General features: G+C 33.0%; 1 protein-coding gene across 1 annotated transcript in view; it reads left to right on the top strand.

The window, feature by feature from the left end:
* LOC145286044 (plancitoxin-1-like) overlaps nt 1-26,176 on the top strand; it is a 59,736-nt gene that overhangs the window by 9,227 nt on the left and 24,333 nt on the right. Inside the window, exons 2-4 of the mRNA XM_080134674.1 lie at nt 10,031-10,211; nt 21,952-22,024; nt 22,443-22,604. Coding sequence (XP_079990800.1) covers nt 10,031-10,211; nt 21,952-22,024; nt 22,443-22,604 — 416 coding nt within the window. The remainder of the gene's footprint in view (nt 1-10,030; nt 10,212-21,951; nt 22,025-22,442; nt 22,605-26,176) is intronic.

The following is a 26,176-nucleotide window of genomic DNA, read 5'->3' as shown; positions in this document are numbered from 1 at the left end:
TCCCTATTATGACCCCTTAACATTTATTGTTTGGGCTCAAATAAAGTTATTAAGTTAGATCCATGTCCAAGGAACCTATATCTAAAATTTCAAGTGTTTATACCCAAAATTGGCGGTGGAGTTTGGTAGAGTTCTCAAAGGTCAAATCGTTGAACTTTGACCTCTTAACAGCAAAATTTCTGACCGAAAACTGATTACAAAGATTTTCCCAAATCTCCATACCCTTTATATCAAATTTCGTGTCTGTAGACTGAACATTGACAGAGTTATTGTGTCGGGAAATGTACACAGACAGTCAGACAGACAGACACTTTCACTTATATATATGTGTGTGTGGTTGTGTGTGTGTGTGTGTGTGTGTGTGTGCGTTTGGATTCTTAATCCGGCAGGGGGATGTGATGCGTCTAGTGTGTTAGGTACAAGTTAGTGTTAAGTTCATGCTTGCATGCCTTCTTGCTTCCAGCTAACACCGCTGGCTAACCTCGTGGTGAAAAGGGAGCAGCTATGCATAAGCCTTCCCTGCCAGTACATACCCTCTCCATCATCAAGACTCCTACAGTGCCTCCATGTTGGCCACACACGGTAACTGGGTGCCTTGCGGCCCCAGGCTAAACTTGTAGGAGATTTCGGAGTAGTAGGGACCCCAGAGGTAGTACGTTATGGCCCACCGATGTGTGGACAACCCCTACCGCACTTTCTGTTGGGTGCCCTTGGTTGGGCGAAGACTAGGGGAACCAACCCCAAAATCAAACACCACTGCCTTGTGGGCGTTATCACAGCAAAAGGCTAAGAGATAGGAACTCTGACTTCAAATTCTATTGCTGCCTTGCAGTTTTCCTTAAAAGGCTATGGAACCTCATCCAGAAAGAAAAGGCGAAGTAGTGGACACGATAGGGTGACTGTTTACCTCACTGAGATTACTTTCGGCCAGAAACTGCGGCCTCCTCTGCTGCCAGTCATCACAGGTTCACTCCACTGGACATGAGCATTGGAGATTCAGAGGGTGCCTATCTGATGCACAACAGATACTGCACCTAAACTGCACAAGCAAGTTTGGAGCCAAGGTGGAAAGTCCTGTGGTGATGGAGTGAAACTACACCAACACTGAGGGATAAAGCACTGAGGTCCCGACTAGTCATCGTCCAGACTGACGGGCTGCATGATGATGATGATGATGATGATGATATATATATATATATATATATATATATATATATATATATACAGTGCATGATGATGATGATGATGATATATATATATATATATATATATATATATATATATATATATATACAGTGCATGATGATGATGATGATATATATATATGTATATATATACAGTGCATGATGATGATGATGATGATGATGATGATATATACAGTGTATGATGATGATGATGATGATGATGATATATATATACAGTGCATAATGATGATGATGATGATGATGATGATATATACAGTGCATGATGATGATGATGATGATGATGATGATGATGATGATGATGATGATGATGATATATATATATACAGTGCCGCTAAGAAGAAAGTCCGCACTTGTCATCTTTTCAAAAACCGCAAATTTAAGCTAAATCGAACGTAATTGTTTAAACAAGTTATACCTTATTTGATTTGCCCTTTATTTCTCTATAATTTTACCCGTTCATATTTGACTTTTAATTGAAGTATTCTAGTGTTCACGTCAATTTAAAAAATTAGCTTCACAGCAAGAAGGCAAAAAGAAACTCTGCAACAACAAATGAGCTTAAAACCAGCTTAAAATATCCACCTTTTAGCATCTCTAATTGTAATTGTTATTCCTAGATTATGCAGCATAACATTTAGTCCATAGTCTCTTAGTGATCGCCAGGAGCTCATTAATCTCCTCCTTTCTGGTTTATCCAATCAAGAAATTGGCCGCAGATTGAAATGTAATGAGAAAATGGTATGAATGACTGTGCAAAAGCACCAAAACACCAGCAATGTTTGTGATGCCCCTAGATTTGGTTGTCCTAGAGTTACTTCTTACAGAGAAGACAATGCTATCCAGATCTGTCACCTCAGAAACAGATTTGAAATAGCTCCCAAAATCCAATAACAGTCTAATCTTGTAAAAAAGTGTTCTCTTTCGACAATTAAGAACAGATTGAAGGAATTTAATTTGCAAAGCTATGTTCCAAGACACAAGCCAATGATTTCTGTAAAGAACAGAAAGCGCCGTCTGGACTTCGTCAGATGCAATGAAGATCATGACTCTTCATATTGGTTGAAAGTGATTTTTCGCAATGAAAGCAAGTTTGATAGGCTAGGCAGTGATGGTAGACAGTACATCCATCGCAGGAAGGACAAAGAATTTAATCCTAGGTGCACAGTTTCAACGCTGCAAGGTGGTGGAGGTTCAGTTTTGGTGTGGGGCATTATTAGTACCAATGGTCCAGGGCCTATAAATCGCTTGCAAGATCGAATTAATTCGACCAAGTACATTAATATGTTGACTGAGCATTTTCTACCCTACTTTGGTCGGAATCTTCATGTAGGAATGCTCCCATTCACACAGTTGGCAATGTCAAGAGGTTCCTTGAAGAGTTTGGATTGGCCTGCACAATCTCCAGATCTCAATCCTATTGAAAACGTATGCCATTACATCAAGCAACAGCTATGCAATGATAAAATTTCAAATCTAGAAGAACTTTAGACAAAAAATTAAGGAAAAGTGGGATTCCCTTTCACTGGAGTATTGCTGCAGACTAATTCAAGAGAATGCCTCAAAATTTGCAGGCTGTCAAATTGCATAAGGCCCATGCTACTAAATATTAACTAGTTCATTGTGTTCCTGTTGTATTTTTGTTACATTAATATTCTAAAGTTAAATAACAATTTTCATTGTGCAGACTTTCTTTTTGCCTTCTTGATTTGAAGTTAATTTTTTAAATTGATGTGAACACTAGGATACTTCAGTTAACAGTCAAATATGAACATGTAAAATTATAGAGGAATAAAAGGCGAATTAAATGAGGTATAGGTTGTTTAAACAGTTACATTCAATTTAGCTTAAATTTGCGGTTTTTGAAAAAATGACAAGTGTGGACTTTCTTTTGGGCGGCACTGTGTGTGTGTGTGTGTGTGTGTGTATATATATATATATATATATATATATATATATATATATATATATATATTAGTAATACATCGTAATCCTACACATCTAGAGAAAATTATGTTTAACATTCCCAAATTGTTCTACTATCTACATAGACATGTTTCGTGACAATCAGATTTAAATAACAGTCTTGAAGGATCAATTCTTACTACAGGCAATAATTAATAATTAACATTTCTGTAATTGCTGATGTTGGCACAGATTTTTAAAACCAAATCTTATAATATTTACAACAAAAATATCACATGAAAGGGAAACTAAACCTTTTTATAAAAAACAAACAAACAATGAACAAGTAGTTATTTATGTGTGTTGACGAATTTAGGACAGTGTCTAAGTCAAAAAAAGTAAGAAAGTTCAGATGATTGCAAAAAGTCTATTTTTAGGCAAACATAGTCGGTGCTTGGCAATCCAGAAGATAAAGGAAGAGAGGGAAAGGGGGCATTTTTACTCATGGCTTCCAGGAAACTCTCTACTGACTGATGTGATTTCCCAAAGAGTCTGAAGAAGTCTTTTAGGGCCTTGATAAAATTACTGCATCTTGCAATTGATCAGGCACAGTTCTACTCTGTCATAGCTGATAGAATGAAAATAATCTATCCCTGATGATTAAATAAAGTGTTCAGTTTGAAATTAAATATAGGGTTGACATAAAAATTGTCAAGTTTCACTATTAGATTATTAATTTTGAAATAGCACACCTGAAGATGGTCGGAGATTACCTTCGCCGAAAAGTTATGAATAGAACACTCAAAATAAAAATAATAGTCCAAAGAACCAAACACTAATGTTTACTAACAACATGGTCAGTGCTACATTCCCCCCACCATCTAAATGAGGCTAATCTATTTCCAACCATTTTTACCCAAACAAAATTATTCATAAGTAGCTAAGTTCAAGTAAAGGCAATCTCAGAATATTTGTATCAACAGAAAAAAAACACATTCATATGTAAAACAAGACTTTATTTCATCTTTACACATAATAATAAAACAGTTCAGGTTCAAAACAAAGAATTTGACAAAAATTGTATCTTTAATGAACATTATATTCAAAGAAAACAATGGATTCATTATGAAAAAAATTATGAAAAGTATTTTTCATTTGATGGTATGAAGAGGCACTTTTAATAGACAAATAATATCTCACAAAAATTGTTATGCAAAATTAAGATCTTTTGTTGAATAATTTTAACTGACAATGCTATAATAGGCTTGTTCTGGCAACAAAAACCTCCATCCAAAAAGGACGGTTACTCCACAAAATGAATAATCATTTTGAGATAAACAGTGACACAGGTTAGTTAATAAACTCATAGTCTTACAGTATTGATTTCATTGTTGGTTGCAATCGTGATGATGAAGGTGATGTTGTTATATTAGAGTTTTAAAAACGATAGATGGGGAAATCTGTATGTCAGGATAAACAAATATAGATAGATAGATAGACAGATAGATAGATAGATAGATAGATGGATAAAGATATATATAAAGAGAATTTGGTTCACCTTATTATACAATCATCATTATGAAACATTCTCAAACGTGAAATAGGCACCAAATGATTTGATTAGTTTTGAGGCTACTTGTGCATTTTTAATTGTAATAGGTATTGCATTTTATCTGTATTTGACTTGGATCTTCGATATGTCGACTTCCACTTTTGGAGGAAAGTGGTGATCTGACAGGTTAAACAAATTGTTTTCACTGATTTTTAACTTCTGTATTAACAAATAATTAAACTTTTTCTTTTTTTAATTCTTATCTTAATTTATAGAAATAAGCTTTTGAAAGATGCATAACACTTAATTTTACCATCAAAATCTTTGTACACAATGAAAGCAGAAAGGATGAAAACATTCTGAAAAAAAAGTTATTTCCATATTTACCTATGACATGTACCAATAACCAATGATCGCTGTTTTTCCCTGCCTAACTTTTCTTAACATTCAGAAGATCTTTCTCTACTAAAGAAATTTGTCAGACTGGAGTTCATAGAATTCATGTTTTGGCAATGTAAAAAATTTGAATAACAAAAAGATAATTGAGGTTCTGCCACTTAAATTTACTTGACAATATGAAAACAAAAATGTGACTCTCATTAATCCAAGCACTAACCTTAAGTCAGGTGTGGCAATCGAGATTGTATGGATCGAGGTGAAGACCCTAAATTCGGTGTCACCACATAATTTAGTGGTTGTTAAAATATTGAATTTGATCTTGCTTCATAATTTAGTTATATTTAGGTTCCTAAATTTGGCTTCACCTTATGTACAGATTTGATGGCAGTCAAAATGCTCATGGGTATAAATTCATATCTGAATGTTAAAAATATGTTTTTTTGATAAACATTGCTCAGGGTTCTTTTTAAAAAAACATTTCCTTGATGGAAAGAACTCTTGTCATAAGTGATTAATAAATGAAAGAGGAGATAATGCCTCCTTTTCTTTTCTTTAATTGCATGGATAAAGAATGTTAACTAATATACTGCTGCCAAAACTGCACTACTCCGAATCTCAACATTCTGCTGTCAAAACTCAACTCCAAATCACGACGCTCTGCTATCAAAACTTGCTCCTCTGGCATCCAAATCAATAATGATCCTGTCACTGAAAAGTCAAGTTTTTTATATTCAACCAGAAGCATCTCATTTGCATGTCATGTGACAACATTACAAACATATAAAGAGAAAGATAGCAACAATCTACACGTGGAGGGTTATTTGCCTCTTGTCCATTTAGACTCTTCCATGCATTTGCATGGTCTTGCTGTTTTTCTTCGCAAGGATCTCCCCATTTTATGTGCCCCCATCTAGGATACCATGGATATCTTTTTAACTGTTTGAGGTATTTTTGCTACACTCCACTTGTTATTTGATCTTGTTATACCGTTCCCTTTCTGACAGTGACTATTCTGTTGTTGATGCTACATCCAACAATATTGATAATGCATTACAACTTCATCCGTCAAGCTCTATCTTTGTCTTTGGTGACTTTAATGTTCACCATCCTAACTGGCTTTCTCGCTGTAATCGTGCAGATCTTGTTGGTGAAATCTGTCTTAACTTTTCTTTGTCTCATGACTTGTTCCAAATTGTCATCTTCCCTGCATGTTTTCCTGATAATAACCTTCATCAACTTCATCTTTACTTGATCGTTTTCTCACGTCTGTTCTTGAATCTTATTCTGTTTCTTATTTTCCTCCATTACATTCTTCTGATCATGCTGTTGTTGATGTTGAGATTAATTTTGCTGTTAAGTCTTCATTTGATTGTCCTTTCCAAAGGAAGAAGTTTAACTACTGAAAGGCTGATTGAGATGGGTTCGCAGCTTCCTATGTGACGTTCCATGAGGTCATATTTTTGGTATGTCTCCAAATGCTGCTTAGGAGATTACTGACTGGCTTCTTGTTGGAATTGGCACCTTCATTCCTCATCGCCAGTTTCAAACTAAACCTCATTCTTCACTGGTTTTCATTTATTTGTGCTTCTGCCATTGCCCATCATAATCATTTTTCAATCAGTATCATCGGGATGATTCTAATCCTACAGAAGAACTAGCAATTTCTGAGATTGAGAGCAATTTCTGAGACTAAGTTTAGCTATTCTCAAAGAATTTGTGACTATCTCAAGTGTTATTAAGTGGCAAGTGTGCTATTCCTCCTATTTTTAATAATCTCCAAGTCATTTCATTTAAGGATCAGGCTGATCTCTTTGCTTGTGTTTTTGCTGATAATTCTTCTATCGATGATTCTGGTGCTGTTCTTCTGGATTTACCTTTGAAAACTGATCAGACTCTTGATTCCATACTTATCACTCCAAAGATAGTTGCTAGAAGTCTTTCTGATCTTGATCAATGTAAAGCTTCTGGTCCTGATTTGATTCCTATTGTTGTTCTCAAATGTGCATCTGAACTTTCTTCTATCCTCTCAAAATTATTCAATCTCTGTTTGTCTCAGTTCTGTTTCTCTTGTTGGAAGGAGTCATCTGTTGTCCCTATCTTTAAAAATACTGGCGATCGATCTGATCTAACTAAATATCATCCTGTTAGTTTTCTCTCCGTTATTAGCAAAGTTTTTGAGTTAACAGTAGTCTTGTTTATTTTTCTGGAAAGTCTGGGCCTCTTTAGTGACGTTTAGTATGGCTTTCGTGGTTTTCGTTCAACTGAACTGATCTGTCGGTTTATGGGTAATCCATCTGAGTGTAGGGTCATTGCATTTTACATTTCAAAGTCGTTTGATAAAGTGTGGCATCCTGGTCTTCTACATAAACTTTGGGGTTAAGTATTGATGGTAAAGTTCTTGATATTGTTTGGTCTTTTCTTTCTGAACAAAGCTTGTGAGTAACTCATGATAGAGTATCTTCATTTTCATTTCCTATTAATACTAGTGTTCCTCGGGACTCTATTCTAGGTCCAACACTCTTTCTTCTCTATATTAATAACCTTCCAGAGAATATTATTCAGAGAATCAACATTTATGCTGATGATACCATCCTCTATTCTGGTATTGCTTCTCACTCATGTTTCTTGGGTCAGTTGAAATAAGCAGTTGATCTTGAAGGTTCTATTAGGGGTTGAGTTATTTTGTTTAACCTGTTAAGACTCAGCTATTGTCCTTCAATCGCAGGTGTATCCATTTTCTTTGTGAGATTTTTATGGATGGCTTTGCTCTTGAGGAGAAATCGACTCTGAAACTTTTTGTCCATATATTAAATCCATTGCTCTTTCTGCTTCTTGTAAAATCAGTTCTCTCTAAGTGATTTCTCACACTTGAGGCTATTCTCTATCTCTACAAATCTATTGATGATGAATTTGTGACCAATTTCAAGATTCTTAATAAATTGCAGAAATGTATGTGTATTCTTCACTGCAGACGTGATGTTTCTAGTTTCAGTCTTTTCTACAAATACTATTATGGCATGTGTTCATCAAAATTGTCTGATCTATTTCCTGCTTCCTTTGTTTCAGCTTGTTTGATTCATTGATCTAGAGGTATCCATCAATTCATTGTTTTAATACCTCATCGTAGTACAGCTTCTTATTCCAGTAGCTTCTTTCCAATGAGTACAAGGTTGTGGAACTCTCTTCCTGCTCACTGTTTTCCTTCTACCTACAGCCTTTTCAAGACTAAGGCAAATAAGCATCTCCTGTCTTTGCAATAATCATCTTTCGTTCTTATTAGCTCCTTACGTCAAGTGGCTTCATGCCTTGTCTTGATAGATTTCTATATAAAAAAAATTAGGATTTGGCATTCTCTAGAAGTGTAAGCCATGTTTATCTTTTGGGAGAGGCACTACCGTATAGGTATCATTTTCGGTTAAGGCATCTATTTCTTTTTTCATGGCAATTTTCCATTCATCACAATGTTCTGAATTAATTGCTTCGTTAAAGTTTTTGGCGCATTTTCCATTGAATAGCAATAGTCGATTTGATAATCTTTTATAATGTTGACCACAAAAAAATCGGGTCGCCTTCTATTTCTTTTGGGAAATCTTTCGACTTTATCATCATCATCATGGACACTCTTTATATTTATAAACAATGCTGCTAGGAACTGACAAATCGAATTAATTCACGTTCTGCTACCAACCAATCAGAAACCAGAATTGTTTCATAAATATTAAACCTTTTCTGGAGCAATTTCACATGTTTTTTTCCATCTCGACACAGTAAGAATATTTTGCTCTGTGGAACTGTCTACTGCAAACAAGTCACCTCTCAGGACTTGTGTGTAACAACGAACCAACGGAAACTGTTCTGTCTACTGCAAACCAGTCACCTCTCAAGACTTGTTTAGAACAATGAACCATCGGAAACTGTTCTGTCTACTGCAAACCAGTCAACTCTCAAAACTTGTTTAGAACAACGAACCATCGGAAACTGTTCTCTCTACTGGGCCCATAACCTCTAGAAGTGTAAGCCATATTTAGTTTCAGAAACGTTTCAGATGGTTCGTTGTTCTAAACAAGTCTTGAGAGGTGACTGGTTTGCAGTAGACAGAACAGTTTCCGATGGTTCGTTGTTACACACAAGTCCTGAGAGGTGACTTGCTTGCAGTAAACAGTTCCACAGAGCAAAATATTCTTACCATGTCGAGATGGAAAAAAAAATGTGAAATTGCTCCAGAAAAGGTTTAATATTTATGAAGCAATTCTGGTTTCTGATTGGTTGGTAGCAGAACGTGAATTAATTCGATTCGTCAGTTCCTAACAGCATCGTTTATAAATAGGATCGTCCGACTGTGTGGGATCATACTCTATTACAAGTTCAATATATTGCAACACATTCCACATTGGCTTGTTAAATTTAGCATTTTGAATGAGAAAGAATCATTTTCATTCATCAAAAACTTTGAGTTCATAAATTTATGTTAAATTGAAATTTGGGGAGGGGGGGGGCAAAAAGGAAAGAATTTAAATGGATGGAAAAAAGAAAGAGAGTAGTTTATCCAATGTTTTATATTCATTCACGTCAGATCCACAGAAACTATTTTTCTTTTTATATTTTCATGTCATCATCTATCAAAAGTTTAAAGAAATTAATTTAATATTTATTTTTAATTTTAAAAAATGTTTACATGCTACAATTCCTATTGGACTGCATTTTTAAGCAAATCTTTTAAATTTATATATATATATATATTTTTAATAATAATAATAATAATAATAATAATAATAATAATAATAATAATAATAATAATACAGTAGAATTAAAACTCATCTATTATCCATATTCAAAGCATTAAAAACTTGATAGTTAAAATGTATATTAAAGTTGCAGCTTGCACAATGGCAAAGTTGTAAAACTTTTGATTTAATGTTATTTATTAAAAACTTCAATGAATTATTATAAAAAAGTAATTTTCTTTTGAAAGGTTTGTTGTCTACAAAATTCCAAAGCTTCGTAAGGTTCCAGCTGTTTATGAACAAGGACTTGGTCTGTATTACTTGGACAGCAATAATCCATCATGGACGACTTCTGCTGAGCATTCAATTGGCAAACCTGGTCAGGCTGTTTATTACACAATGCAACAAATTTACAACCGAAATGATAGTGTGAGTTCATCTTTTTAAATTATTATTCCTATCTTAATATCAATCTGCCGTGGACAAGGTGTTCATCCTCACCTGAAATTCACTTTTCTTTTGTACATTTTAATAATTTTAAATCACATTTTTTTTTCTGTCTACCTTATTTCCCAACTTTATGAACTACACAAATGCTGTCTACTCTGACCTGGTACTTTGTCGGCTGTGGAGTTACTTGTTATATGGTTTAAAAAGAATTTAGTAATTATATAAAATCTTACCTAAAAGACAAATTAATCAATAAATATTAAAATATATTATAGTGGGTTTGCTTTGCCTCATAATTCAGTTTTGTTCAGGTCTCTTAATTCAGCTTCACCTTATCTAGATGGCAATCAAAATAGTCACATGAATTTGTATATGGATTTGTTAAAAGTAGATTTCATTTGATAAGCAATGCATAGTGTCCATTTTAAGACATTTCCATGTTGATGCCTCCATTCAGTCTCGAAAGACAAAGGATACCCCCTGTATGGGTAGCTGCATGAGTAATTGTGAGACAAGGGTTGCGCAGTCTCCAACCACACCTTTCCTGAATCAGCACTGCTTGAGTCCAGTGGCAAGTAGAAGTGCTAGACAACTGGAAACAATGCCAAGATAAGCAGAGAGCACATACAGCATCTGGGATTCCCAAATGGTCACCCACTTTAGTACTGACCAGGCTCAATGTTGCTTAACTCTGGTGATTTAACGGGAACTGGTGTATCAACATGATTATGCCTTATATAAGTAGGACAAGAAAGCCCAAAGATTTGTAACTGTAAATGATTAACAATTAAAATCATAAAAAGAGGAGGTGAATGTCATGGGACCCTTTTTTTTAAATTACTTGATCGACTTATGTTTGTAAGACTTCCTCATCAAACAATATGTTTTACCATACACTATTTTATAATCCCAAGAATGTAAAATTGAAAAATATTTTAAATACAATTTAAAAATTTAGTTGGCAGAATTGCCTCCGGATTTAAAACACGTTAGAGTGTCTTGTGTCTATTGTAAAATGCACTGAAAAAAACAAAACGTTTTTTTTTTCATTAGAATACACAATATAAGGCAACAGCTTTTTTCTAAAATCAGGTGAAAATAATCCGGTTTTTACTTGTAAAGAACGCCATATGCATTGATTGCTTAGTCAACTGCGATGTGTCATAATAACAGATTGTAAGAAAGTTGATTTTTCACACTTCTCATAGTGAATTGATCGAGTATACAAAAATATGAGAAACTGTGAGTTTTAAAGTGATTGTTAACTGGCGTTGTTGCTTTTCATTATTGAAGAAATTCATTTGATTTCAAGCTATTTCAGCAGTTTTTCATTTTTGATATCTGGTAGACAAATTTAGTGCTGCTTCCACCGATCTACCAGTTGTAGAATGAAGTAAAATGTAAAATTGGTCTTTCTTATTTTTTTGTTTTATTTACTATTGAAGCACCAATTATCAAGGCTAAGAGCCACTCCAGGATAAGGATGAGAGAGATTTGAAAGACGAGGAAGAATTTGAGTGGAATTTAAGTGGAGAAATCTGATTACATAACAGGTTGTTTTATGATAAGTATTTATTGATGTTGGATTTAAAGACGACTATGTTATAATCTGTAGGGAAACAGTACTGTAGTAATATGTTCTACAGATGGGAAACCCTTGCAAAGAAGCTCTACTTGATGTTAGACACATAAAAGGTAGTAAGAAAGATCTTTTGCCATTGTGGTAATAAGTTAAGATTTTGTTGTGAATGTCTGACAAAGTGAAACCAAAGATCTGAGTTCAGTCGAGCACCTTCTATGAAAATAACAAGAAAATAGAGAGAAACTAGCAATATAATACTTTCCTTCTGTTCACAGCAGTCCTATGTTAAACTAAGCTAACCTTGTCTAAAAAAAGAGAAATACGCTCATTTGTTTTTCCTTAAATAATAAATTTGTGTTATAAGTTTAACTTTCAATTTCAGTGCAGTTACAAAAGATTGGAATGGAGATAGAAGGAATGTGTTGCTTAAATTATTATAATTATTAAAAATAAATATATGAAACAAGATTTTGAAAATTTATTAATCTCTTTAAAATCGTTTTTTTTTTTTATCTTGGCCAAGAGTTAAAATAGAAAAAAAAAATGTTGATTTTTTAAAGAGAAATTAATTTCTAAAATTCTGCCATTTATATTCTTTATCAATAATTCTAATGATTGCGTAACATAATCTTTCTATCTTTCATAATTGTGGGAAATATGACAGTATCTTCAGCTGGAGTTTTTTTTGCTTTTGCTTTTCAAAGATTAATTGTTATCTAATACAATTTGAAAAAGGGGTGCTGCAAGAATTTAAATAATTCTTGTTATAAATCACTCCATAAGTAATCAAACACAATTTTATATGTTGATACCACATAGTTCTCATTTTTCAATTATCACTCACATCTAATTATATATATATATATATATATATATATATATATATATAAGACTACTTCATTTAATCACATAAATTAATATATGAAAGTATAATTTTATGTGTAAACTTTAAGTATTTACTTCAACAGTGCTTAATACATAGGTAGCGCTCGATAGTAAGTTATAAAAATATATATGGCAATTAAGCTACACAGACTATTCTGGGTTTCATCCATGCTAGGATTCGTCAGGATTATGCATAAGCATCTACGTTTCATCCATGCTAGGATTCATCAGGCTTATGCATAAGGCTGACGAATCCTAGCGTGGATGGAACGTGGAATATTTTGTATAGATTAATTGCAATATATATTTTTATGACTTACTATATATATATATATATATATATATATATATATATATATATATATATATATAAGCAATGTCATCTGAAGAGGTCTCTACTTAGTTGTAACTGGCTGACTGAAACATGCTCATGAATACGTAGTGACATATAAATGTTTATGTAAAACAAATAAAAAATATACCTGGCCCTATTTTTGTATTGACCACTCTTGTATTATATATATATATATATATATATATATATATATATATAATTCCAGGTTAATATTTTCCAGAGGTGAAGCAACCAATGAAATTTTAACAAAGTTAATGCAAGAGTGCTCAGTACAAAAATAGGGCAAGATATACTTTTTGTTTTACATAAGCATTTATATGTCACTACATATTCATGAGCATGTTTCGGTCAGCCAGTTACAAATAATTAGAGACCTCTTCAGGTGATACTGCTTATACAAAAGTACATGTATGGACTCTACTTTTGTATAAACAAAAAGAAAGGAAAAGACTAATGAATAGGAAGGAGTATTTATTGGGTAACGAGATGAAGTGTGATGTCTTATGGGTGAATAGTTAAGAGAGAGATAAAACTAAAGTTAGATGATTTAGTTTAATTCGTTTCATGGGGGAGGGGCAAAGTGAAAAAGAGGGGATTTTGAGTTTTGTTTGATAAAGATATCAGTTTTATACTTCATATCTCAAAGATGTTTCATGAGAAAGGAGTCATTGTTAAATCGTTTTATTTTTGCCTAATTCCTGCCTTTATTTTTATTTTGTTCATCTCGTATCCCATTTTTATTTCTCCTTTCATGACGGGAAAAATTTAGAAACAAGGCCAGGTTTTAATGTGAAAAAATTCAATTCCCTAAAAAAGGTCACTTTGAATTGGGAACAAAAAAATGCTTTTACAGTTCCAGCTACACTCCTTCATGAATGAGGGCCTCTCAGCAATTAAACCTTTTGTTATCTTCGAAAGGAGAGGTAATGCTTGGGAAAATAGCCTCCTGAGATCGAACAGATAATAGATTTTGATCCTGGCCAAAAGGTTTCAGTTTGTAAAATATAGTATTCATGTCGATAATTCTTCTTCTCTTTTTACAGACATTTCAAACTACCATACTAATAATATCAATAAAATGATATCGATACTAATAATATCAATAAAATGATATCGATACTAATAATATCAATAAAATGATATCAATACTAATAATATCAATAAAATGATATCGATACTAATAATATCAATAAAATGATATCGATACTAATAATATCAATAAAATGATATCAATACTAATAATATCAATAAAATGATATCGATACTAATAATATCAATAAAATGATATCAATACTAATAATATCAATAAAATGATATCAATACTAATAATATCAATCAAATGATATCGATACTAATAATATCAATAAAATGATATCAATACTAATAATAGCAATAAAATGATATCAATACTAATAATATCAATAAAATGATATCAATACTAATAATATCAATAAAATGATATCGATACTAATAATATCAATAAAATGATATCAATACTAATAATATCAATAAAATGATATCAATACTAATAATATCAATAAAATGATATCAATACTAATAATATCAATAAAATGATATCGATACTAATAATATCAATAAAATGATATCAATACTAATAATATCAATAAAATGATATCAATACTAATAATATCAATAAAATGATATCGATACTAATAATATCAATAAAATGATATCGATACTAATAATATCAATAAAATGATATCAATACTAATAATATCAATAAAATGATATCGATACTAATAATATCAATAAAATGATATCAAACTAATAATATCAATAAAATGATATCAATACTAATAATAGCAATAAAATGATATCAATACTAATAATATCAATAAAATGATATCAATACTAATAATATCAATAAAATGATATCAAACTAATAATATCAATAAAATGATATCAATACTAATAATAGCAATAAAATGATATCAATACTAATAATATCAATAAAATCGACAATCATAAACTTCTCATCAGCAGCAGAAGATCTAGAAACAAAACTCTGCTAATCATTGTTTGATGTTGCAGAGCACACAAATAACAAAAGATAAATTGCTACATCCTTTTTTAAATTTTGAGGCAGATGCTTCGAATGTTGACATGCCTTAAAATTATTTTTGAAAATTATACAATGAAAAAAGGAAATTTTTTTCTGTGCATGAAAAACTCTTTATTGCATCTGTTATATTTCAATAATCCTTAAATTGAGTTTATATAATAATAACCACTGGTAGAAATTGGATTCTTAGCAAAAAATCTGTTTTTAAAGTAACAGTCCCTATTCACTTGCCTTCCAACAGGGAGAAAATTAAATAAACACAAGATCGGCTTTTAATGTGTGTAGGTGGAGGGGAGCATTCTGGATTGGGACAAAAATAAAACTTGCTTCAGTCCAGAAGGATTTTTCATTCACTGACTGAAGACAGAAAAGATGTGGTGTGTTGTATTAAAACAGATACTACATTTTTGTTGCAGTCTTACTCAGGCTGGTAATAATCAACACAATGACATTAACAAAAATGTGTATGTTGCAGAAGTATGTTGCAGAAGTATGTTGCAGAAGTATGTTGCAGAAGTATGTTGCAGAAGTATGTTGCAGAAGTATGTTGCAGAAGTATGTTGCAGAAGTATGTTGCAGAAGTATGTTGCAGAAGTATGTTGCAGAAGTATGTTGCAGAAGTATGTTGCAGAAGTATGTTGCAGAAGTATGTTGCAGAAGTATGTTGCAGAAGTATGTTGCAGAAGTATGTTGCAGAAGTATGTTGCAGAAGTATGTTGCAGAAGTATGTTGCAGAAGTATGTTGCAGAAGTATGTTGCAGAAGTATGTTGCAGAAGTATGTTGCAGAAGTATGTTGCAGAAGTATGTTGCAGAAGTATGTTGCAGAAGTATGTTGCAGAAGTATGTTGCAGAAGTATGTTGCAGAAGTATGTTGCAGAAGTATGTTGCAGAAGTATGTTGCAGAAGTATGTTGCAGAAGTATGTTGCAGAAGTATGTTGCAGAAGTATGTTGCAGAAGTATGTTGCAGAAGTATGTTGCAGAAGTATGTTGCAGAAGTATGTTGCAGAAGTATGTTGCAGAAGTATGTTGCAGAAGTATGTTGCAGAAGTATGTTGCAGAAGTATGTTGCAGAAGTATGTTGCAGAAGTATGTTGCAGAAGTATGTTGCAGAAGTATGTTGCAGAAGTATGTTGCAGAAGTATGTTGCAGAAGTATGTTGCAGAAGTATGTTGCAGAAGTATGTTGCAGAAGTATGTTGCAGAAGTATGTTGCAGAAGTATGTTGCAGAAGTATGTTGCAGAAGTATGTTGCAGAAGTATGTTGCAGAAGTATGTTGCAGAAGTATGTTGCAGAAGTATGTTGCAGAAGTATGTTGCAGAAGTATGTTGCAGAAGTATGTTGCAGAAGTATGTTGCAGAAGTATGTTGCAGAAGTATGTTGCAGAAGTATGTTGCAGAAGTATGTTGCAGAAGTATGTTGCAGAAGTATGTTGCAGAAGTATGTTGCAGAAGTATGTTGCAGAAGTATGTTGCAGAAGTATGTTGCAGAAGTATGTTGCAGAAGTATGTTGCAGAAGTATGTTGCAGAAGTATGTTGCAGAAGTATGTTGCAGAAGTATGTTGCAGAAGTATGTTGCAGAAGTATGTTGCAGAAGTATGTTGCAGAAGTATGTTGCAGAAGTATGTTGCAGAAGTATGTTGCAGAAGTATGTTGCAGAAGTATGTTGCAGAAGTATGTTGCAGAAGTATGTTGCAGAAGTATGTTGCAGAAGTATGTTGCAGAAGTATGTTGCAGAAGTATGTTGCAGAAGTATGTTGCAGAAGTATGTTGCAGAAGTATGTTGCAGAAGTATGTTGCAGAAGTATGTTGCAGAAGTATGTTGCAGAAGTATGTTGCAGAAGTATGTTGCAGAAGTATGTTGCAGAAGTATGTTGCAGAAGTATGTTGCAGAAGTATGTTGCAGAAGTATGTTGCAGAAGTATGTTGCAGAAGTATGTTGCAGAAGTATGTTGCAGAAGTATGTTGCAGAAGTATGTTGCAGAAGTATGTTGCAGAAGTATGTTGCAGAAGTATGTTGCAGAAGTATGTTGCAGAAGTATGTTGCAGAAGTATGTTGCAGAAGTATGTTGCAGAAGTATGTTGCAGAAGTATGTTGCAGAAGTATGTTGCAGAAGTATGTTGCAGAAGTATGTTGCAGAAGTATGTTGCAGAAGTATGTTGCAGAAGTATGTTGCAGAAGTATGTTGCAGAAGTATGTTGCAGAAGTATGTTGCAGAAGTATGTTGCAGAAGTATGTTGCAGAAGTATGTTGCAGAAGTATGTTGCAGAAGTATGTTGCAGAAGTATGTTGCAGAAGTATGTTGCAGAAGTATGTTGCAGAAGTATGTTGCAGAAGTATGTTGCAGAAGTATGTTGCAGAAGTATGTTGCAGAAGTATGTTGCAGAAGTATGTTGCAGAAGTATGTTGCAGAAGTATGTTGCAGAAGTATGTTGCAGAAGTATGTTGCAGAAGTATGTTGCAGAAGTATGTTGCAGAAGTATGTTGCAGAAGTATGTTGCAGAAGTATGTTGCAGAAGTATGTTGCAGAAGTATGTTGCAGAAGTATGTTGCAGAAGTATGTTGCAGAAGTATGTTGCAGAAGTATGTTGCAGAAGTATGTTGCAGAAGTATGTTGCAGAAGTATGTTGCAGAAGTATGTTGCAGAAGTATGTTGCAGAAGTATGTTGCAGAAGTATGTTGCAGAAGTATGTTGCAGAAGTATGTTGCAGAAGTATGTTGCAGAAGTACACATCACGATTTTGAGGACCATAACTGCCACAAATCGTTACTGGTATTTACTTCCGTTCCACTGCAAGAAGATGTGACACAAGATCAGAAAGTGGGGAATTTTGTCAGCACCTCTAAATGAGGAGCACTCTAGCTTTTTAAAAATTGCCTGGGCAGCCTCATTGGCATTCTTCAGTCAGGGTGCCTTAGGCAGTAAGCCATAAACTTATTCTGTCCATAACGAATGCCTCAGCCTGACAGATAAATGGCTACCAAACTCATTGTTGAGGTCAGAACTAAAGCAATCACAAGTGCAATCTGACACCAAATGAATGGTATGAATCACTACTCTATGATGTGTTAGATGTAACTATATTTGTAGTTTGTGAGTAAATCTATTATTTCTGAAATAGTTTCACCCATAATAACTTTGTTGCCAAAAGGCCAAAAAAGTTACAACATACTCTTTTTATTTGGTTAGTTTGGTTTGGTTGTATTACTTTATGGTATATCAACTAGTTTTGGGCCATTGACATTTCTCCATCTGGGGATTCATATTGGCACAAATATTTCTGATTATGATTTATAAAACAGATCAGAAATGACCAAATCATCAATTAGTACTGACATTAAATGAAACGACTTTTTAATTTTTTTTCTAACTTACAGAGATGTGAATGGCCAGTAGTAAGAAAAAGCTGAAATCAAGATAATTTTAACAATTTGGAGGGGTGGGTGGGCTGTCATCGAAATAGATTTCTGAAATAAAGCTGCCTTTAAGACTGACAGCAACAAAGGCAAAAGAGTAATAAAGAATGTTAGAGTCATATGCTTAGTCCGTCAAGACTAAAGTAATTGAGCAGTGGCTTGGTTCCCATGAGTTTTGGTGAATAATAAACAAGATCCTGAACAAAGGTGTGTCCTCTATCCCAACCATCATTATTGGATCTGCGTTAATTTCGTCTGCATCTGACAAAGCCAAACCTTTTGTTAAGAACTTTCCAGCAAATTCTATCCTTTGCAATTAGGGCCTCTTACATCTTGTATTTCCTCCTGTAACTGAGAACAAACTATGCAACAGACAAATATCTGTGTGATGTTCCAACCGTATCAAAAACCTCGATTCCAGTAAAGCAACTTATCCTGACAGCATTTCAACCAAGATTCAATCAGAACCAGCTCCCATACTTACACAGCTATTTAAACATTGCCTTAAGGAGAAATGCTTCCCAACACCTTGGAAAACTTCAGTCTTCCCTGCAATAAAAAATTCTGGAGATTAGTCATCTGCCTCTCAGTACAGACTAATCAGTCTCCTGTGTGTCATGAGTTGCTGGAATCTGTGATAATTAGAGAAGTGGTCAACCACCTCAGCAAAAATAATTTATTCAGTGACATGCAATATGGTTTCCATCCTGCTAGATCTACAGCTGATGTGTTAACTGTAAGATCACACAGGATTAGTGAATCTCTTGACAGGAGCTTCATTTCTAGACATATCAAAGGCTTTTGTTTAGGGTATGGCATAAAGGTCTACTTCACAATATTTCCAGCTATGGGATAGCTGGAAATATTCTCTCAATTATTAAAATCATTTCTCTCTGATAGGTTTATTAGAGTAGTAGTCGATGGGCAGAAATCAGAAGCTCACAGTATCAATGTTGGCATCCTTCACGGTTTCATCCTGGGTCCAACTCTCTTCCTGATCTTCATCAATGATCTCCCAAATCACATTCTTAGATCATTTGTAGACATTAATGCGGACGACACTACCATCTCTGGCAATGACCAAAATCTTTCTGATTCTCTTTCATCTGACCTTTAGCACATGGTACAATGGGGAAAGAGGTGACTGATTAATTTTAATGCATTTAAAATGAAGCTTCTCTCTTTCCATCATCGGTACTCTGACCTCCGTCTAACCCTAACTGAAATAGATGTCTTGTCTTAGAGAATGAATGTCTTGACAAGCTTCTGGAACTGACCTTCTCTCTTGATCTGAAATGGAACACACACATCAAATCTATTACCAAGATTGGCAGAAAAAATAAATCCTACTGCATCTCACTGTTAATGCAATCTTCTAATTGTATAAGAGGCAAATATAAGTTGCCACATTTGGGGAGGAGCTGCTCAGAGCATCCTATCCTGCCTCAACAGGGTACAAAACAACTTTGAAATATTCTTCTCACTGCATTCTCTTTCTCATAGAAGAGACATTACATTTTCATGGCAGGTGCTTGACTGAGCTCCACTCTATGGTTCTTCTCAATAAGTCTTTTGCAACAAACACCCAACTAGCTGCAACAACTGTCAGTAATTGCTCTTACTCTATGTCTGCGTCTAAATCTAAGCAAAAATTCTATGAGTTGAATTTTTTCATGGAACTACCCATCTGTGGAACACAATACCATGAGCTTCTCAACAGACTCTGACATGGTTGTTTTCAAGTCCAATGGGAACAAGTTCTTGAAAAGCTATCTGCTAAAATAAATTGTCAAATTTCCATTATGGTACTCATTAATTCTATTTATATATCTATAAAAGTGAACGTGTCTGTATGTCTGTGTTTGTGTCTGTCTGCGTGTCTGTGTACATTTCCCTACGCAATAACTCTGTCAATTTTTAGTCTACAGACTCGAAATTTGATATATAGGGTACTGAGATTTGGGAAAATCGATGTGTTCGGTTTTCGGCCGGAAATTTGGCTGTTAAGGAGTCAAAGTTCAACGATTTGACCTTTGAGAACTCTACCAAACTCCTCCAACAATTTTGGGTCTAAACACTTGATATTTTAGGTATAGGTTCCTTGGACATGGAGCTAACTTAACTTGATTTGAGCCCAAAACAATAAATGTTAAGGGGTAATAATAGGGGTCAAATTTTAAAAAATTGACCCTTTTTTTGGCTCAGCATACACCTTCAAACACCCGGGCAACACCGGACCGAAATGCTAGTATATCTATAAAAGTAAAATTGTCTGTCTGTTTATGTGCGTGTGTGTACATTTCTCTACCAAACTACTCTGTCAATTTTCAGTCTACAGACTCGAGATTTGACATAAGGGGTATTGAGATCTGGGGAAATCTTTTTAATTGGCTTTTGGCCAGAAATTTGGTTATCAAGGGGTCAAAGTTCAACGATTTGACCTTTGAAAACTCTACCAAACTCCTCTGCCAATTTTGGGTCTAAAAACTTAAAATTTTAGATTTAGGTTACTTGGACATGGATCAAACTTTTTAATTTGATTTGAGCCCAAAACAGTAAATGCTAAGGCGTCAAAATTGGGGTCAAAGTTAACAAAAATGTAACCTCTGCGTTTTATATCAAATTACTCAGCCAATTTTTGATATAAACATTTGAAATTTTACAGAAAATGTATTCAGACATAGGGCAAGCTTTTTAATCGGTTTTTGGATGAAAATTTGGCTGCCAAGAGGTAAAAAATTCAAAAGATTTGACCTTTGCGGTTTCTAGCAAACTATTCAGCCAATTTTTGGTCTAAGCATTTGAAATTTTACATAAAGGGTAATCAGACATGCAGCAAGCTTTTTAATCAGTTGTTGGCCGAAAATTTGGCTGCCAAGAGGTCAAAGTTGAAAGAGTTGACCTTTGCAGACTTTACCAAACTCCTCTGCTAATTTTTGATCTAAACACTTGAAATTTTAGATGTAGATTACCTAGACATGAGTCAAACTTTTTAATATATATACACATATTTTAATATATATACACATATTTTAATATATATACACATATGCACATAAAGTTATGTATGGTACATAGGGCCCGAGCAAAGCCGGGCTGAATTGCTAGTAAAAAAAAAAAAAAAAGACACCAATTAAACAAGATTTCCTGAATTTCAATTTCTTATTAAAACTTCTTAAGTTTATGCCTTAAATTTTAAACATTTTCTAGAATCAAAATCGAGTAATAATAATTCAATAATTCTAGACATAATATATTGATTTTAATCTTCATAAAATTATGCAAGTCAGGGAATTAATTTTACTTGTCCTGGGACAGGAATTCTAGTTCTCTATAAAACTGATCATTTTATGTTGTATTTTTTCCTAAAATTTTTATTCATTTTCTTTTGGAACAGGATTTCATGTATTTAATGTATAATGACGAAATTCCTGGTGGCAGTACGACTGAATATTATGGACACACAAAAGGTATGAATACTCACCTTTTAGTTTCTGATTTTGAGACATAGTTACACTTTTCTTATTTTCTCATTTTTTTTCTCAATTACTTTTCATTTCTTTTATCTCCTTACTATTTTCTTATTCATTTTTTCTCCTCTTCTCTTTCTGATTACTTATTCTCTCTCTTTCTTTCTCACCCTTATTTATTATACAGTTCTCTTTTCATAAATCCCTTTATAGTTTTGTTGCACTTTTTTTTTTCTATATTTTTGTTTCAATCGCCACCAAAGAATTTGCCTTTCATTTCTTCACTCTTTTATTCATTTTACTTTTGTCATCCATATTCTTTGTTTCATTAATTCTTATTGTTTTCTTTTGTTTCTCTTTACTTTCTTTTATCTTTTTTATTACAATTTCAAATTCATCTAATCTTTATCTTTTGCAGGTGTTGTGTCTTTTGATTATGAGCATGGATTCTGGTTGATCCATAGCACACCACATTTCACTTTTGACCGCAGTCAGGGCTACAATTGGCCTAAAACTGGACATACGTATGGCCAATCTTTCCTCTGCATTTCTTTCCCTTATTCGGCAATGGATGACATTGGTAACTTTGTTCACTTATTTTTTGGATAATGATTAAACATTACTTGTACACGTCTCCGATTATTTGTACACGTCTCACATTATTTGTACACGTCTCAGATTATTTGTACACATCTCAGATTATTCGTACACGTCTCATATTATTTGTACATCTCATATTATTTGTACACATCTCAGATTCTTTGTACACGTCTCAGATTCTTTGTACACATTTCAGATTATTTGTACACATCTCAGATTAATTCTGCACGTCCAAGATTATTTGTACACGTCTCACATTATTTGTACATCTCAGATTATTTGTACACGTCTCACATTATTTGTACACCTCACATTATTTGTACATCTCAGATTATTTGTACATGTCTCACATTATTTGTACACATCTCAGATTATTTGTACACATCTCAGATTATTTGTACATCTCACATTATTTGTACACATCTCACATTATTTGTACATCTCACATTATTTGTACACGTCTCACATTATTTGTACATCTCAGATTATTTGTACATGCCTCACATTATTTTTACATCTCACATTATTTGTACACGTCTCACATTATTTGTACATCTCAGATTATTTGTACATGTCTCACATTATTTGTATATCTCACATTTGTACACGTCTCACATTATTTGTACACATCTCACATTATTTGTACATCTCACATTATTTGTACACGTCTCACATTATTTGTACATCTCAGATTATTTGTACACGCCTCACATTATTTTTACATCTCACATTATTTGTACACGTCTCACATTATTTGTACATCTCAGATTATTTGTACATGTCTCACATTATTTGTATATCTCACATTATTTGTACACGTCTCACATTATTTGTATATCTCACATTATTTGTACATCTCACATTATTTGTACACATCTTACATTATTTGTACACATCTCACATTATTTGTACACATCTTACATTATTTGTACACATCTTAAATTTAGTTATTTGCGCACATCACACATTTAATTAGTTGCTCAGACTTCATATCTATTATTTGCTTAGCTCTCACATCTAATTATTTGGCAATGCAGAGATATATATTTTAAAAGAAATTTCATTGTATTGCACTTTGATATTTATTATATAGCATATGCAATATATACTCATCCATATACAGTACTGTTTCGTTGTATCACAACTCATCAGTGTGGCTAGACTAGCACCTTTCCCTAGCCGAGGATTAAACCTACAACCAATGTGTTTATAATTGACAGTTCTACCCACTGGCCCATGCATATACTGAGAAAGTCATTGGTTCTAGATTTCTTTATTGTTGAATCTTCATCCTTTCTCCTCTCTAAATAACGATAGAGATCATGGGAACTTGTTGCTACTGATAAGTTCATTGATAAAATCATAAAATCATAAGCATCATCTGCCGTTACTTCTATAATAAATTTTAGTGAATCAATATTGGCAGTCAATATCAATCTTTTTTATATAAATAAATTTTTTATATAATGAAAACATGATTTTTAATTTAAATTGATAAGGAATATATTTCTTACAAACATATGGGAAAATGCAACAATAAAATCAATTGTTTTTATAGAGCAGAAACATGAAGAAAAATTGCCTTCACTAAGATCTTCTTTCTTTTAGTACCTAACCCTAACCCACACAGGAAAAGAAAAGCGAGGCAAACCAAGAAACATCTAGCAGATTATGAACTAGATACAGATGTGAAAAGGACTGATAAGACATAGATTCGCTTAGCCATAACCAAAGTGCTTAGAGAACCTTAGTTTGTGGCAAATTTGAATGGCATAGCTTACTGAAGAAAGCGTGATAAAACAATTTTCAGATATAAATGTATATAATTTATCAAATAACAAAATTTTAAGTAAGAAAACAAAATTCTGATGCTATTAAAGTATAATTTAAAGTATCTTTACTACTTTGTTGATTTCAATGTTGCCTTTGACTCTGATAAATAATCAGTTGAATTTAGAAGATGAGCAAAGAAGCATTACAAAAAAAGCAATTCGAGACAAGTGTAAAGTAGATCAATCAGACATGGTAACAGTTGGAGAAGTTCGTCTTAGATCGAAGTACTTGGAGAACTTTAGTTTGTAGTATGTGTCCAGAGTTGGATCACACGGTTTGATGGAGAAGAATGTTGTCTGTAATGTTAAACATTGAATTATTGTCAAGTTTCCATTCCCATTACAGTGGTTTATCTCTAAAGAAAGACAAATCACACATGTCCACTTAAGCAAATGCAAGTAGAATCCAGAGACAGTAGAAATATATAGAAAGAGAAATCCTTGGAGGCCACAGTGGTTAACAAAGAGAAGAATGGTTTAACTCAAACAATATTTTGTATTTGAAGTGTGAGAAAATATGGTTAAATACTTTTGTTGCAGTTGCAGTTAAGTTATCAAATCTCCACAAAGATGTCACTGAGAAAACCTCAGATTTCTTTGGGAGTTTCTATAAAACGGAATGAACAATAGTCATGTGATTGACATAACGTGTTTGGAGCTTTATATAGGATTTTCAGACTTGTGCATGTGTTTCTATTGAGATAAGTAATAGATAATAGTGTTGGCCTAGAATATTCAGGATTATCTCCCTTGGACCAGATCTAACGTATCTTCCTTGATTATTGTTTGTCACTAAGAGAATAGACTCTTTAAGTTTCAATAAATCAAATTAAATTCTACCCCTATGTTGGATATTTAGAAACCAAATTCAGCTTCTTTCTTAACTGGCTTTAAAGTTAGTTAAACGTTTTCATGATTCTGACACAGTTCCTGTTAGACATCCTTTATTCTGGTCACAGTTATCGTCTTTGCACATCCTTTTTATTTACTGGTTGCAAATATATTCCCTAAAGTAAATCATATTTTTTATTTTACAATGTCTTTGAAAAACCTTGCCTGTGATATATATATATATATATATATATATATATATATATATATATGATGAAAATAATGGAAATAGTATTCCGACAAAATAGAGAAATAAAAAGGAACAAACCGTATTATGTGTTCATCAACGTTTCGTCTTTATTTCGTCCAGAGGAAGTCTCGAAATAAAGACGAAACGTTGATGAACACATAATACGGTTTGTTCCTTTTTATTTCTCTCTCTCTCTCTCTCTCTCTCTCTATATATATATATATATATATATATATATATATATATATATATATATATATATATAATGTCTTTGAAAAACTTTGTCTGTGAGATATATATATATATACATATATATATATATATATATATATATATATATATATATATATATATATGTATGAGATAGATAATTAAAGTAAAATGATGGATAGTATGCTAACTAGACAAAGAAAACAACACTTCAAAATTATATGGATGAAAGATGAAGTAAATCAAAACTGCAGATATTAAATTTTAGGTCAACCAGAGATTTTATATAAAAACTTAGAAAAATACAAAATTATGAAATATTCATCATTACATATACAAGTTGAAAAAAGTCAACATTAACAAAGTTTTAATGCATCTACATTTCTCAAACAAATTTTTATTCAATCTCTTCAAATGAGAAAGAAAACC

This window comes from Euprymna scolopes, chromosome 10 (genome assembly GCF_053919585.1).
Source record: "Euprymna scolopes isolate OS-2025 chromosome 10, ASM5391958v1, whole genome shotgun sequence".
Lineage (NCBI taxonomy): Eukaryota > Metazoa > Mollusca > Cephalopoda > Sepiida > Sepiolidae > Euprymna > Euprymna scolopes.
The sequence above is the reverse complement of the archived record's forward strand: the minus strand, read 5'-3'. Positions and strand labels throughout refer to the sequence as shown.